The sequence below is a fragment of the Elaeis guineensis genome, chromosome 12 (genome assembly GCF_000442705.2).
Source record: "Elaeis guineensis isolate ETL-2024a chromosome 12, EG11, whole genome shotgun sequence".
Classification (NCBI taxonomy): domain Eukaryota; kingdom Viridiplantae; phylum Streptophyta; class Magnoliopsida; order Arecales; family Arecaceae; genus Elaeis; species Elaeis guineensis.
This window is the reverse complement of record NC_026004.2, coordinates 94,753,818-94,771,435: the sequence shown is the minus strand read 5'-3', so window position 1 is coordinate 94,771,435 and position 17,618 is coordinate 94,753,818. Positions and strand designations below refer to the sequence as shown.

Below are 17,618 nucleotides of genomic sequence, written 5' to 3'. Positions count from 1 at the left end.
TCTGGGGGAAGCATGCTATATTCTTGAAATTAAGGTCTATAATGATAGATCTAAAAGGATGCTAGGCCTATCACAAAAGTTGTACATTGAGAAAGTGCTGAAGAGATTCAGCATGAAAAATTCAAAAAGAGGATCTCTATCTCTTAAGCATGGTATTCGTCTTTTCAAGATGATGTGTTTGACCACATCTGAGGAAATTCAGTGCATGAGCAGGATTCCTTATGCTTCGGCAACAGGGAGCCTCATGTATGCCATACAGTGTACTCGACTTGATATTATCCTTGCTGTGAGTGTCACGAGCAGGTATTAGTCGAATTCAGATGAGCACTGGATAGTTGTGAAGAACACCTTTAGATATTTGAGAAGAATTAAGGATTTGTTCTTGATCTTTGGAGGAGGGTCTGAGTTGCGAGTCGAGGGTTATACTGATTTAGACTTCATGTTTGATTCTGATGATAGAAAATCTATGTCAGGGTATGTGTTCATATGCAATAGTGGCACAGTCAGCTGAAAGCAAGGTTTGCTGTACCGGTATCGGATGGCGTGCCGGTGCCGAATCGGTACGGTATGGTACCGGTACGGTATCGTACCGACATACGGTATGCCTAGGCATACCGGTCCGGTACCGATAAATATTTTTTTCGATTTTTAAATTTTTTTTTTGATTTTTTAAAGTTAATAATTGATAAATACAACCTCAATATGGCATTATATTGCATATTATTGATATATTTGGGTTCAATTTGGAGTTAGATTGCGGTACAAAGACTATTGATCCAAAATTTCAAACATATATTTATTTACATTATATTTCAACTATGTCATCTTAAAACTAAAGAAAAAATATGTAAAATACGCATTAAAATATATCTAAATATTTAAGTACAAAGCGCAATAACTGATATACGAATCTTAAGATGTACTCTGCATTTAATTTTTTGTCGAGTGTCTGTGATGCTCATAGATGTCTGGATCATCAACATAGTCTGAATGGACATCAGTCTAACCCTCTAGCCAAGCTGCACCGTACTCTCGAATATTCATCATCTCATAAGACATCCTCTCTGGATTGTAAGACATCTCAGACCTCTCGCTAAAATTCTGACTCTGAGAAGTATCCTCGAGATGATGGTACGATTGTGGAGGAGCCTATCCAAATATGTCAGTAGCAAAATCTGATCCGTAAGATGCTCCAGGCTGCATAGGATAGTAACCACTAGAAGATGATGCCTCGGATGCACCATATGCATATGGATCATAAGGTGGCTGTGGATAATAGGATCCATAATGCGAGGATGATCCAGATACATCCATGGACCCTACTCCACGTGCAAGATCGTCCGCAGCTGTATCATGTGCTGGACGACCTCTAGGAGCCCGTCGTCTATATGAAATCGGCTCCCCACGATCTCTACCGACTCGTCCATCATGATCCCTATCCTGTGTGACATGCGTAAACTGAGACTCACCGGTGAATCGAATATCACCCTGTGGCTATGTCTCATAAACGGTGGTCTCCTGTCTTCCAGTTCCTCCCTAATCATCAGATCCATGGCTACTACTACAAGTATCATCATCACTCTCCCTGGTGTCCGTATCTGAACCAGATAGCTTCTGTACTCTCGAGAGTAGTGCACGTACAACTGTCTTTTTCTTTCTCCCCTTGTGCCCCTCTGTGACTGAGTTTCCTGTGATTGGGAGGATGGATGTCTTTTTGCTGGCTGTCGGGAGGATCGTCTATACATCTGTCGCTCGAATCTCTGGGAAGATGTATCGGATAGCGAGTCATATGATGAATGAGTCCCTTGTGTCCCTTCAGACTGTGGCTGATCAGCTGGAATCCTATGTGGAATATTTTTTTCTGCCCATTGCCCTGGATCCACCCTGATCTCCCTCGCCACCACACTGGCTGGTTGTGGAGGGGATCTTGGCTCATCAAGCTCTGGCTCCTGCTGTTGACCTGCAAGCTATCTGATGATCGGATCGTCATCCTCGTCGGCATAATCATCCAGCGTCGGATCAGTATACTTCAACTGAACTTTCTCCTGAATATATTTTAGCCTCAATCTCAGATTGTAGTGAACATATACAAGATCGTCGAGGTATTTTTGTGTCAGACGATTTCTCTGTTTGCTGTGAATAAGGACGAAAGTAGATCAATTACGCTCACAGCCACTAGCAGAGACCATCTGAGAAAGAATACAAACAGCTATATGTCTCAAATTTTTTGCTGACGTTTCAAAATGAATCCACCATTCAGCTACAAAAGCAAAATTAAATATCAATCTACATTGCTCATTATTGATATGTAATTTACCTGGATTCATCTGCTTTTTGCTTACGACAGCTGATGGGACTCCAAAACTATCTGATCCCTCTCTAAACTGTTTCTTCTGAAATAAAATATATTTATTATTTATAAATATATCAGATCGAATTCAGTTGAATAATTACATCTATTTTAAATTAGCATACCTCTTGTAGACACAACGACGCGATTTCTAGATCGGGCACCATCTTATATATGACATTGCGAAGAGCAGCAAGAAGCTCGCTATCCATATCTATCCCCGGAATAGTATACTGAAATTTCGGATTCAAGTAATAAGCTGCAGATAAATATCAAGATTGATTAAGCACAATTTTATTTTCATGCTTCGAAAAAATATTTTAAAACATTTTTGAATCCAAACTTACCAGCTAGATGCAAATCTCTGCCCATCTGATAGTCCCAATGGCGCTCAATAATGTTAATGAATTCTTGAGCATGCTTGGGATCATTCTCACTGATCTGTTTCTTTGCCCTCTCCATCATGTAATATAGGAAGCCCATCTGGGGTATCTCTCGCTGTCCGCGGCGCGAAGCACCTCATATAAAGGCTTGATAGCCTTCACTATCTTCTCAGCCCGCTGCCAAAATGACTGACTCGTCACCAAGTTCTCCACATGACTTCCATCAGTGCCGGCCCTCGCATATCTGCTCTCCTGCCACTCGGCACTGACAAACATCTGACGTAGGGCTGTTTTTTTCTGAAGAAGACTATCAAATGCTATGTAGTTGGTAGCAAACCGTGTGATATCCGGTCGTAAGATCTCCCCCCCAGTATACATCCGCATCAATGAAAGAACCCATGTGTGGTTGTAGATGAATCTAGTAATGATCTGGGCAATCTTCACTACCTGCTGCACCCTGCAAATCTTTCCGATATCCATCAATATAAGATCAATGCAATGTGCAGCACATGCGGTCCAGTATATCTGCGGTCGCTGCTCCATCAGCAACTCTCCGGCAGCCTTATGTTGTGGTCCGTTATCTGTGATGACCTGCACGACATGCTGCTCACCCACTGAATCAATCACCTCCTCCATCAGACCAAGGATATATGTGGCATCGTGCATCTTATCTGAAGCATCGATTGATTTGTGAAAAAATATTTTTCCATCACAGTATGTCAAAAAATTAATGATGCTCCGCCTAGTAGGACCTGTCCAACCATCACACATCACTGTCAGACCGTATGTAGGCCATTTATTTTTGTAAGAAGCAATCCATCTCTGCAGATCCTCCTTATTGCTGTCAAGAAGCTGACCATAGATGTCCTTAGGTCCTGGAGGATCTACACCCTGGCCGGCAGCCTTTATGGCTGAAATAGCAGATCGATAGTAAGGATTGGCTGCTGCATTTGCTGGAATATGGCTGAAATAAAACCATGATCCAATAGCTCGCCACATATCCTTCTTCTTATATTTTTTCAGCATACTGTCAATTCTCTGCTGCTTTGAATCCTTGCTGGGCAAAGCATGTGGATCCAAATCCTGAATGCTGGGTCCTGCTGGAATATCTCTGGAGGACCTCCTCCTACTGCCAAAAGCTCTCAACAAAGAAGACATGTTGCGTCTGCTCCATCTACCACCAGGCTCTCTGACTGAGGTAGTCCTCTTTAACTCGAATTCTCCCCTACCAGTCGCTGATCCAGATCCTGATTCGTAGTATGATGGTCCGAATCGCTCTCTGTATCGGGCTATCTCCTCTTGCTGGTACTGATCCGCCAAGCTCGCCTGAATGACAGTCTCAATCTGTGCCTCATCATCTGGAGCAGAAGTCTCCTTTGACTCTCTAGAGTGATAAGAAGGTGGCTCTGCAGCTCGATGGTCTACTTCGGTCTTTTTTTGCTTTGCCCTTTCCTTCGCTGCTTTCGAATCAGCAAAGTACTTTTTTATCAATTGTCGGACCTTTTGCGGACATTTCCGACACATGGACACATCAGGATAACCACCAGCCAGATGCTGCTTCAACCTAGTCACCCCTCCTCCCTTGAACTTTGTGTTGCACCATTTGCATCTCCAATGATGCCGAGCCGAGAGCATCTCGTCATGATTTCAATCGATGTCACGCTCTGGATCTTTCTTCTTACTCATTTCTGTAGATATAACAAAATACTAATTATTTCGAATTACCTGTAATATAACACTAATTACATATATTTTTTATTTGATAACATTTTTCACTATTTAAATATTTACAAAAAGAATTTCAAAAAAATCTCAAGTTAGATTCAAATATTTCAATTGTTTTGAATCATTTTTTAATTTTTTAATAATTTTTATATAAATAAATATATACTATAAAATAACTGATTAATTAAAGTGAATGAACGTCATGTTCTAAATTTTTTTTTTTATAAATATATGCAAGTACAACAAAACATGATAGTTTAACGATAATTAAAATAATTATATATAATTTTAAAATAATTTTAATAATTATTTTAAAACTTATAAATTTAAAATAAATATGTTATATGCTTCAAATAATATTTTTAAATTAACTAAAATATAACACTATTTTTATATATTTTTTATTTTATAATTAAATTTTTTAATTTAAATAATTAAAAAAATAATTTTTTTATTTCAAATATTTGAAAAAAAATTTGAAATTAGATTTAAGTAGCTTGAATCATTCTAAACATGATTCTCAAACTCTGATTTTTTTTCCTAAAATTTATTTTTTTTTAATTTTTAAATAAATAAATATTTAAAAATATTTAAAAAATATATAATTAACAAAAATTAATAATTTTGGTGTCATCGTGTAGATCTTCCAAAGATCTATCACATATAATTAAATCATACCAAAATCACAAGATTTTGGCATGATTTTCTTTTATTTTCATTCTTTCTCATTTTTATCCTATTTTTAACAACAAAAATAAAAAAAAAATTTACTAAGAAAATAACATATTTTTTTACCTCCGGTCAAAGATCAGTCTCTCCTCGAACCACTCCTACAATTTGATGGAGTTTTTTTTTTTTTTTAATTTTTCAGAGGTCTCAACGGTTTCGTTGAGACCTTCATAAGCTTCGGGTCCTCGGGAGTTCTCTGAGACTTCTTAGAGAACTCTTAACAGGCTCAATGGTTTAAAAGGTCTCCGACCCCACCCCCCTCTTTCCCCTCCCCCCTCCCCACTTTATGCATGTGGGCATGTCGGTACGGTTCGGTTCACGCCGAACCGGACCGAACCGATCCATATCGTCCGGTTTTGGACGGTATGGATACGAACCAAACCGAACCGAGCGGTTCGGGGCGGTTCGGAGAGTATTTCGAAAAAAAGGTCCGAACCGGATCGGTAAACTATCGATCCGGCTCGGTACGCCTCATACCGGGTGGTTCGGCCCGATACGGCGAACCCTGGCTGAAAGAGTTTCAAGTAACCCATTATAGCAGATTCGACTATAGAAGCTGAATATGTCGCTGCTTTAGATACTGCAAAAGAATGCTTCTGGCTTAAAAGTTCATGACGGAGCTTAGTGTAATGACATCGGATACCATACCATTGTACTACAACAACAATGGAGTCATAGCACTTGTTAAGGAGTCCAAGTCATCAGAAATCCAAGCATATCGAGCGGCGGTTTCACATCATACGTGATTATTTCGAGAAGAAATATATCGAGGTGCGAAGAATAGACTCCGCGAAAAATGTGGCAGATCCACTGACAAAGCAATTGAGCCAGCCAAAGATTGAAGTCTACCTTAAGAAGATGGGACTGAGATTAGCGGCCGATTGGCTTGAGTCTAAGTGGAAGATTGTTGGATGTATGTCCTAAAAGCCAATCTGGTAGACACATTGTATTATTTAGGACACAAATTTGTACTTAAAATATTGATTTGATAAATAAATGGGTAGTTTTTATTTTTCATTCAAGTGTGATGTATCCTTGAATCGTCCAAAAAATTAATGCTTGAGATACGTATTCTCAAAGAGTTGAGAATTAGATGTATGTATAATTAATTCTTAAATTACTTCCGATCATAGTATCATCATGAGGATGATGATCGATTCGGATAGATCGGTGTACAGATCACTTCCTTCGAGGTAGATGAGTCTCTATTCTATAGTATAGACACTGAGCGGCAAGTACAGATAGTTGTTAAAGAACAATTAATACTGACATGGATTTCTATTCAATTATTAGTGATCATCTCGATGCTATAGTTGTGTGAATGGTCTTTTGATTTGTGGTGCCACGACTACTCAGTGAGATTATTGGAGTTTGACTGTACAGAAACATGGCCTCTTAGCCACTTGAGTCCTTGTTGTGTATGTTGGCCATAGTTGGTCCACTATAGGTGTAGAATGTACATCTAGAAGGAATCTATTGATCTTGAGAGAAAGGAATAGTCTTATGGGATTTAAGAAGCTCAATTTTTAAGTCTGTGGCCACAATAGTGTGATTGATGGAAAGGAGTTTCCATAAGAATCACTATTGGACTTGAGTTGATTGAATTTATCATATGATTGATGTTGAGGTTTGATGACTTATCCATGATCTATCATCAAGTCGGCACTCACGATAGAGGGACTGAATCACACGCAAACTACACTTAGAGGTTCTTTTTCAATTCTGCTGGATTGCTACTACATACGGGTAGGTGTCACGGGTAGGTGTCACTGGTGGATTGTGAGAGCTTCCTAGGATTATTCTGGATTGATGATTCTTAATGAGTAAGAGTGAAATTATTCTGATCCATTGAAAAGAGTTTCAATGATATTATGATTGAGATTATGGTATATCTCATTATCAGACAGAATTGAACGTATGGGATCACACAACAAAGGGATTTGATCTGGATTAAACAATTAGGCTTATGAAGTCACAATTGGATTAGAAGAAATCTTGTTGGGTTTAGGATGACCTTGCTAGCACATGGTTAAATCCAATTTCTCATTTGACTTGGATTGCTTATTTGATAAGAATTAATTCGAGTCAATTATCTGCTATGAACCTAATTGAATTAGATTCATTAGGCTCCAAATAATAGGCGCCCAAGAGGTTTGGATCAAGTGTACAAGGGGTCCAATCCCCTAATTTATTCCTTGATTGTTTGGATTTAATCAAGGGCGCACCACTTGATTTGATCAAGTTGGGGCGCGCCCACATGATGGTCGACGTGAAGGACAAGGGAGGGGCGCACATCCTCCTCCCTTTGGCATGTGAGAGAGAGCCCTAGAGGGTGCTAAGTGTTGGTGCCCCCTTGATTCCCTTAGGCGTGGTCAAAAGGCTGATTTAAAGAGGAGTCCTAATGCGATTAGGACTAGTGTTTTACACCAAAATTGATTTTGGTTGGGACTTTAAATACTCCTCTATTTAAGAGATCCTTCTCTAGGTCTCTAGTACAGAATTTACAGATTTCTCCTAGCCTCCCAACGAGCCTTCACGCCCCCTCTCTTCCTCCCTTTGGTTCACACATCCAAGACCCCTTGGACGTCCCATCATCCCACACCCAAGAGAGCTTTGGGCAGCCTCTCTTCCAATCTGATTTCTGATCTTAGTTGCTTCATAATCACGAGAAAGAGATCAAGAAGAAGAGGAAAAAAAGATTAAGCAAAGAATCAAAGAGTTGATCAAAGATTCAAACTTAGTTCAGATTCGCGGGAAGATCCTTGTTAGAGAAGAAAGATTTACATCAAGAGGACCAATCTAGGTTGATCCTGAGTGGATACCTATAGAGGCCAGATATTTGTGTAGCTAAGATAGAACCTAATCTTCTTCCAGATCCAGATTTGAAGAAAGAAAAATCGAAACAGTTTGGTGATCCGATCATATGTTTTATTTTCGGCATAAAATTAGCATGTATTAATTTCTGCATACGAACTAGATCCTTAGGTGCTTTGATTTTATTTATGCATGTCCTAGATTAAAAGGTGTTTTAATTTATTGTTCCACTGCATTATTCTTCAAAAGGGTTTTGAAATTTACATGCATGAGCACCTACAAAAATCCAACAGCAAGATATGCAAAGGAAGTATTGAATGCAAGAAAGATAAGCTAGAGAGAGCACAACACAACCATACAAGGATTTTATAGTAGTTCGATGCAATCCGCACCTACGTCTCCTCAAGCTCTCCTTGAAAATTTTGCTATAATCAGCCCGATTCCAGTGCGTTTGGTTTCCGGGCTCACAAACAAATCCAGTTGGTTTTTCGGGATCACCAACCAAAATCTTGCACCGATTGTTTTTCAGGCTCACAATCAATCCAGATGGTTTTTCGGGCTCATCAACCAAAACCTACAATGTCTAATTTCGGACTTGGACGGGCCTAATCTTCAAGTTTCTTTCTTTCAAAGAAACTTTGTAAAGAAAACAAAATACAAGGTATAAAATTTCAGAACAAAATAAAATAAAAAGAATAAATTCTTGGAAGCACGGAAGAAGTTGATGATGAGTTGCTCTTTTGATGCTTCAATTTTTCTTCTTGATGCTTCCGATGATGTGGTTGATGGTGGTGAAGATTTCTCTTTGAAGGCTCTCAATTCTATGCACTCAATCCCTCTCTTTTTTCTTTCTCAAGGGTATTCAATATTCCCTCCAAAAAATAATGATTTCTCTTTCAAATCTTTTTGGTTTTCTTCTCAATTGATTCTCCATCTTTTAATAGGCTTGACAATGGCTGGAGAAGAAGTTTGGACCGTTGGAGGGTTTGAACTAGCCGTTGGGGTGGGAAAATAGCCATTGGAGAAGTGCAAAAAAACTAGCCGTTATAGCCTATCCCGTGCTTGGGGTCGACTCCATTTCCATTGGGATCGACTTCAATCACCCACGAGTCGACTCAAAGTCCTGATGAGTCGGCTCGGCCATAGGGTTTGAAAAATGGCTCTCTATCTTCTGAGATCGAGTCGACTCGTCCAATCCAGGAGTCGACTTGCTTCTGTGTCAGCGCAGTCCCAATGTGTCAGAGTCGACTCCTTTGTCAATCGTCCATGAGTCGACTCGAAGTCTTGATGAGTCGGCTCGGCCACAGGGTTTGAAAAATGGCTCTCTATCTTCTGAGATCAAGTCGACTCGTCCAATCCAGGAGTCGACTCGCCTTTGTGCCAGCACAGTCCCAACGTGTCAGAGTCGACACCTTTGTCAATCGCCGATGAGTCAACTCGAAGTTCGACGAGTCGGCCAGCCACAGGGTTTGAAAAATGGCTCTCTATCTTCTGAGATCGAGTCGACTCGTCCAATTCAAGAGTCGACTCGCCTCTGTGCTAGCACAGTCCCAACGTGTCAGAGTTGACTCCTTTGTCCCTGGCGTCGACTCATTGCGTCCTGAACTTCAAAAATTTTACTTTTTCAGTCCGTTTCAGTGTAGGAGTCGGCTCCTTTATGGGATGACTCCACCAAGTCTAAAGCTTGAAATTTTTTTTTTGAGGCCCTTGACTTAGTGACTTTTGAGGAGATCTTTTTCATATATTATTTTTTTAATTTAAATATCTGAAATGACCTACATTCATTCTTGAAATATATGGTTAACTTCATAATTACTCAAAATTTTGTAGTCATCAAAATCGTTCATGAGCTCAACATCTCTCATTTTTTTTCTTTTCCTTTTTATGCTTTTCATGAGACTAACAAGTGCTATTTTGCTGTCCCTCTCAACTTTCTCAGAGGAGGTCGACTCTTCATTGTCTCCCTTTTGTCCCCTTGTTTATATGGTATTGCCCTTTTCAAGAAAGTGGTGTATCTATAAATAGAATGTCGCTGTAGTATGAGTACTGGGTCCCACATCAGTACCTTACCATTATGATATAGTATGTCTCCATACTGACATATTGGGAATTATTGGAGTAAATACTTCAAATTGTATCCAGTGTTACTATAGATGGGTGCCAAGCCCCATGCCTACATTTGTACCTTATTAAGTTGGTATGATATGCTCTCCACCACCCAATATATTATATATTTGAAAAACTGTACAATGTTATATATAACAGACATGTTTGATATCTACATACAACATTCGTCATTTTGGTGCTGGATCCCGTACCGATACTGTTAAATTACAATATTGGTACACGGTATTATACGGTAAGATTCAGCATGTCGAGTGTTAGTATGGTACAGTATTATATATAGATTCGGTACTGTACTGGTATAATACGGTATGCCTGGTATGGCAAACCTTACCTACATACCTATATAGAGAGATGGACCACCCTCATAAGAGGAGAAAGTATGTGGTCCTCACACTCTTTTTAACCTTTGAATCTATATTAATATTTTGGTTAGTAACTTGTACACTCCCTTAAAAAATGGGGTAGATGGATTTAAATGGCATCACCCTTCTGCCCATGTGAAGGATAGGACATCAGGCCTTAACCCTCCATTCTTCCTTGGCCTTTTTCTTCAACCTGCCCTTTGATATGTGACATCACCACACTATGCTAGCCTAAGCACCTGCCATTCGACAGCACACCAAGCACCCCACCTATGCATCAATAACACTCATCACCAGAGCCACCATTAACCTTGGAGACCATTCCCAACAATAGTTGCTTGATGCCTCCTACTTCAAGGCTGTGCCACATCTCAACATCTACTTGAGACACTCAAACACCCACTTGTCTCCCTCCACTAATTCTGCAACCAAACCATACTTGGCTCCACCAATGATCAGTCTCTTGCCCCATCTTTTTCGGCTATTTGGCTTTTTGCTTTTGTGCTTTCTTTTCCCATCCAAGACAGCAGCCTACAAGTAGGCGTTAACAAGCACATGCAAACTATTTCCCTCTAGTTTTGATGTTTGTTTTCTAACAACTACTCCTAGTTCCAGATGAATTGGGTATTTAAAATTTAAGCTTTAATTGTACTGAATTTACTATAAGTTATTTAGTGGAATAAATTAAAACACAAGTAATGAATGAGAACAATGAAGAAAAGATCACACAATCACAAACACGATGCTTTTATAGTGGTTCGACGTCAACCTCGGCACCTACATCCACTCCCTAAATAAACCACTTGGGAATTCAACTATAATCACTCAATTGATAACAGTTCGATTATTTTCTTTGGATTGACAATCCAATCTGGTTGGTTTTGACCTAGGCTTACCAACTACAATCTTACAATGATTGTTTTTCGGGTTAACAATCAACCCCGATTGGTTTTATCCTTGGCTCACCAATCAAACCAATACACCATCCAACTTTAGGCTTGGACTAACCCAAGTTTCTCACCTCAAGAAACTTGAAAGAAAACAAAATACAATCACAATGAATACAAGATTAAAAGAGTTTAGCAATGAAAACTCTATGAAGCCCAAGAGAAGAATTTTGAGTTGAATGCTTGTTGGCTTGATTCTTTTTCTTGAATGCTGGAGAGAAGTTGGTGGAGCTCTTCAATGTTTGTGCCTTGACTTCTCTCACTTTTAGGATGATTGGAAGACAGAATATTCTTTGAAAAATTCTTCTTTCACTTCACAAATTGGCTCATATAATGAATGAACTGAAGTAGACTTGAATGCTCTTCAATAAGTGTTCCAAAAGTTCTATTCAAAGCTCATAAGTGTTCTATTTATATTCCAAGGCTTTCCCACCATTCTAAGGCATCTGGAGAGGCTTCATTTAATATCCTAGCCATGGAAAACACAAAACTAGCCATTGTAAATAAGATGGGATCGAAAAAGTACAGAACTGAAAAAACTAGCCGTTACAGTAACTTAGTCGACTAACTTTTTTCTGAGTTGACTAAGTGCTTCACTTAGTCAACTCAATTTCTTTTAATCAGCTAAGTCTCAAATAACGGAAAAATGGGCTCTCTGTCTTTTGCTGCGTCACTACAATTTGGTCAACTAGTTTTTCACTGAGTTGACTAACTCTTTTGCCTTGGTCGGCTCAATTTTGACTTGATTGGCTAAGTGGATAATGCTTGAAAATCAGTCTTTCTGTCTTGCTGCTATCTTCTGAGACTGAATCGACTAACTTCTTGACTTAGTCGACCAAGATCTTGTTTAGGGTCTTGGTCGACTAAGCTGAATCTGGGTCAACTATGTCTTCTGCAACCAAAAACTTATCTTTATGTCACTAATATTGAGTCGGCTCAAACATCCTCTTAGTCGACTCAAATTACGTGCCAAACATGCTATAAAGTTTTTGACAGTCTTTCTTCTTCAAATTCATTTCTAAGCTAGATTTGTTTCATTTACTTGATTTTAATCCTCATTAACCTTCTTTTTAAGGTGTGTCTAGTCTAGAATTTCTTCATAAAACTTTTGAGTGGTGGTGTTTCATTTAATCGATGAAAATCACTTGGAACAAGATGAGCACTTGAAATTTAAACTACACATCCTCAAAAATAATATTAGTAACATAACCAATTATACTCAAATACTTTTGTTATCGTCAAAATCAATCCAAGGGTCAACAATCTCCTCTTTTTTGATGATGACAAAATTTTTTGAGTATACCTTTCTTTTAATTTTCAAATGCTTCTCTTTAAATCAAAGCATGTGTATCAAATTCTTTCAAATTTTATTAAATTTCATAATCTCCCCTTGAATATGATAATTATGTTCAAATTTATTTTACATTATGTATTTACTCCCCCTTAATGTGTGCCAATTGATCTTTGGGGTTTCAAGGTATTTAAATAAATGAATCAATTAAATGCTTCAAATTATCCTCATTATGCTACTCATTATTCTCTCCCTTTTTGTCATTATCAAAAAGGTAAATATTAGCAATGAAGAGCATTACACATTAAAAAAAAATACATCACACATTACACGACACATTACACATCACCCAATACATGGCACAAGGGAGACAATACATTATTGAAAAAAAATAGAGAACTTCATTCATATATATGAAAGAGTTTAAACATAATTATATGGCCAAAATAGGTATTCATCAAGGATCCAAAAAGGAGCTTAAACAAGTCATCATCCCAAAAAGCTACAAGTCATGCAAAAGGAGTTTAAGCTCAAAAGATGCATCCTAATAGGCACTACATGCAGCCTAATCTAGAGTGGGGTCAGGATGGGCAGAGGAGGATGGATCCACAGTCACTGAAGAATGCTGCCTGGCAAGAACTCGCTCCACAGCATGCTCCACCCATGATGGAATGCGATCAGACACCTCATCAACAACATGGCGCACGATCTCCTCAATCTGATCCCCCTCGAGGCGGATAGGTGCTGGAGCCACTGGTCGAACTAATGGACCTGTAGACCGTGACATAGACTCTGGCACTGGCACGGGCTCTTCTTCATTATCAAGTTTAATCCATTGTCCGTCAATCTTCTTATAGCACATTCTCTCTAAAGATTTCTCATTATAATTATCATAATGCTTTAATTCCTTAAAAGACTCACCCTTCATGTCTACACCAAAATTTTCAAAAACTAGGGTGAGGAACTTTCGATAAGGCAATGCACGCTTGGTTCTCGATCTCGCTTCTTGCATTATCCTCATCATCAAGGCTAGAAAATTAAACTACTCTCTCTTCAGAATATGATATAGAATCCCCACATCATTTTTAGTAAGATGGTCAAATCTATCAATCTGGAGAATGAAAATTTTGCGGACCATATGATGCAGCAGGAGATGCTCAGTAGATAGGCGCTTGCCCAAAATTTCTTCAAACTCAAGTGCATCATCTCTACTGAACAGCAGACGCAACCCTTTGGCACGATCATCAAGCTTTTCTGTCCCTATTGTGGGTGCTGTCAGCAATTGACTCAATTTCTCAATAGTTAGGTTAATCCTCACATCCTTAACCTCAGTTTCAAAAAGATTGGTCTTGATTTTGGCACTACCATAGAACTCCCTCACCAAATTAGGGTATATACGCAGATCTAGGGTGCACAAAAACTCCCAACCTCGAAATTTAATGCACTCACCAATTTCAAACCTTTCTTCAAAAATTCAAAATCTATTTTTTTCTAAATAGTCAAAGCCCTTGAAGAAAAAGGGATTAACTTTAAAGGTGATGGCGTCGGCTGTGCTGAGGGCTGAACTGGGGTGGAAGTGAACCGCACAGGAGCTGGTGAGGATGGCGGAGCTAGAGCCATCGGATGAGGAGTGGGAGCTGCTGGAGGTAGAGGAACAGCCGAAGAAGAGGGAGAAGATGAAGCAGAGGCGGTCGGAGGAGGTGGCAGAACAGACTGAGAAGACTTAGGCCGATCATGACGGTGCTTCATCTGACGTCCTTGACGTTCGAACCTTCTCGGAGCAACCCGCTTGGCACCATGGATCCAAGATCCTCTTGAAAATGCAGTGGATTAGGGTTCTAGGAGAGGGATTCTAGGGTTTCTATGGTTTAGAGGTTAGGCGGTTCAAGAATGGCTCGAAAGAAATAACAAAGGAATAGTGACGGTCCGACGAGAAATCCCGTTTAAAAAAATAGGATCCCCGACAACTTAGTTGATTAAGATTAGGTTTGAGTCGACTAAGTACTAAGTTGACTAAGTTTTTCATAAAGGAAAAACTTAGCCGGCTCAGTCCAGCACAAAACTGAGCATTCAAAGTTTCAGGGCTAAACATGATGCAATGAGATATGCTTTTTCTAATGGAATTTAAACATAGATAATTTAAGAATATTTATCACATTGTAGTAATCATTTCAACACATAAGCACATTCAATAATTTAACAATATGGATCAAATAAATCTAATTGCTTTCTTATGGCACAAAAATTTTCTTCATTTAGGGGTTTAGTAAAAATATCTGCAATTTGATTTTCAGTTAGCACAAATTCAAGAGTTATATCATTGTTTTGCACATGATTTCTAATTAAATGATGTCTAATTTCTATATGTTTAGTTCTTGAGTGCAATATAGGATTTTTGATCAAATTTATGGCACTAGTCTTGTCACATCGAATAGGAATATTGTTACAAGTAATGCCATAGTCTTCTAGTTGTTGTTTGATCCACAATAGTTGAGCACAACAACTCCTAGCAGCAATGTATTCGGCTTTCGCTGTAGATAAGGCTATTGAGTTTTGTTTCTTACTAAACTATGAGATTAAATTAACTCCTACAAATTGACAAGTACCATTTGTACTCTTTCTATCTAAGCAACAACCAACAAAATCAAAATCACTATAGCCAATTAAGTTTAATAAAGATTGCAAAGAGTACCATAAACCTACATCTTGAGATTTATTAAGTATTTAAATATTTTTTTAACTGCAACTACATGTGATTCTTTTGGATTAGATTGATATTATGCACACATACATACACTGAACATTATATCCGGCCTACTTATAGTTAAGTAAAGTAAGGATCCAATCGTACCTTGATATAGCTTAGGATCCATTGCTTTTTCTTTTGGATCTTGATCGAGCTTGCAGTTTGTGCTTATGGGGGTGCCACTTGTTTTGACATTCTTTATCTCAAATTTTCTTAATGTCTCCTTGATGTACTTATTTTGGTTGATGAAGATCTCATTAGTTTGCTTGATCTGGAGTTCGAGGAAGAAGTTTAGCTCTTCCATCATGCTCATCTCGAACTCTCCCTGCATAAGACTAGCAAATTCTCTACACAGATCTTCGTTAGTAGCATCGAATGCAATGTCATCAACATATAATTGCACAATCAACAAATCATTTGATTTTCTCCTAATAAATAATATTTTATCTATATTGCCTCTTTTAAAATTATTATCTAATAAAAATTTGATTAATCTATCATACCAAGCCCTAGAGGCTTGTTTTAATCCATATAGTGCTTTTTTAAGTTTATAGACATGATTAGGCAATTCTTAATTTTCAAACCCTGGAGGTTGTTTCACATAAACTTCTTCAATTAATCCATTCAAAAATGCACATTTTACATCCATTTGAAAAAGTTTGAAATTCATGAAACAAGTAAATGCTAAGAGCAATCTAATAGTCTCAAGTCTAGCAACCGGTGCAAAATCTAATAGTCTCAAGTCTAGCAATCGGTGCAAAAGATTCATTAAAATTAATTTTTTCTTGATTGTATCCTTGTGCAATCAATCTAGCCTTGTTTTTAATTATATTGTCTTTCTCATCTAGCTTATTCCTAAAGATCCATTTTATTCCAATTACTAAAAAATTTTCAGGTCTTTCAACTAATTTTCAAATTTTATTTCTTTCAAATTGATTTAATTCTTCTTGCATTGCTAAAATCCAATTAGATCTTTTTCAGCTTCTATTATGTTCTTAGTGTTGGAAATTGTGTTCCAAAGTTAATCGTCAGCCTGTTGACGGTTGTGCTAAAAAATGTAAATATATATGAATTGATAAATTAATAAAATTATTATTTGATCTTTTTTATCACAAAATAGTATACATTTTCTTAATAAACTTCAATTATTGTGATGAAGTCCTTGGGACTATTCTAATCAATATAGGAGGATATATAGTTTAGTTCTTAAAATAAGTTCACGATCAAATGATACGCTATTACTAGGACGATAACGTTTATTGAGCGTAGGTCGTTGTGTGCCATATGCATTGGTTGTCCTCATAACCAAGTAGACCTGTCAACAGGTCGGGTTTGGGTCAGAATCTGGATATCTAGATCCGAACCTGATATTAGTTATTGATACCGGACCCGGATCCGAATACCCAACGGGTCTGGCCTTGAAGTACCGGATCCGGACCCTAATGGATCTCGGATATCCGGATCTGATTTTGGGATCCGAAACTCATATTCAAAGTCTCACAAAAAATACCTAAAAATTATACAATAATCGAAAAAAAACATCTAAAAATTATACAATCATATGATCATACAAATAAAACTATAAAAGTTGTTCGAATTCAACAAGTAAAACTCCAATTAAAGTATCCAAAAATATAACAACATACAATTATAATAACAGCATACAATTATAATAGCAACATACAATTATAAAGTACTCAATATATTGTCCAAATTTTAATAACAACATCACACTGTTCCATCCCAATTTGTTCCAACATTCCTCACAAGTCAACTCCAAATCAACTTCCTCCATGCCCTGGGATAATAATGAAGGCCTAATCAAAAGAAACATAAAACATTACTTATTGAACATAAAAAAAAACTAACAAATAAATTTTCGACGAGCGGCGGATCAACTGCCTTGATGTCGGGGTCCAGCGAGCGGCGGAGAGGGAGAGGAAGTCGAGACGACGAAGGACAGCAGCGGAGAGATCGGATCCCGATAGTGGGTAATGGTGGAGAGGGAGGGGTGGCCCGGATGGTGGCAGAGGCGATGTGAGGCAAAGGGAGGGGGTGCGGAGCGGCGGAGCTGCGGAAGGCAGCGCTAGAAGGGGAGAGGCGGAAAGGAGAGGGAGGGTTCGGTGCCGTCGAAAAGTGGATCT

At 38.3% G+C, this 17,618-nt stretch overlaps 2 protein-coding genes across 2 annotated transcripts in view; one reads left to right on the top strand and one right to left on the bottom strand.

Moving 5' to 3' along the window:
* The window catches only part of LOC105034305 (uncharacterized), a 95,274-nt gene that overhangs the window by 50,307 nt on the left and 27,349 nt on the right, over window positions 1–17,618 (top strand). The window lies entirely within an intron of this gene.
* Window positions 2,812–4,483, bottom strand: LOC140852908 (uncharacterized). Its single transcript, XM_073246818.1, has one exon. The coding sequence runs from the start codon at window positions 4,366–4,368 to the stop codon at window positions 2,812–2,814; it is 1,557 nt and encodes a 518-aa protein (XP_073102919.1). The 5' UTR covers window positions 4,369–4,483.

What these genes read in the sequence shown, in the direction of transcription:
- LOC140852908 (XM_073246818.1), bottom strand. Translation starts at nt 4,368, where the DNA reads ATGCTCTCGGCTCGGCATCATTGGAGATGCAAATGGTGCAACACAAAG.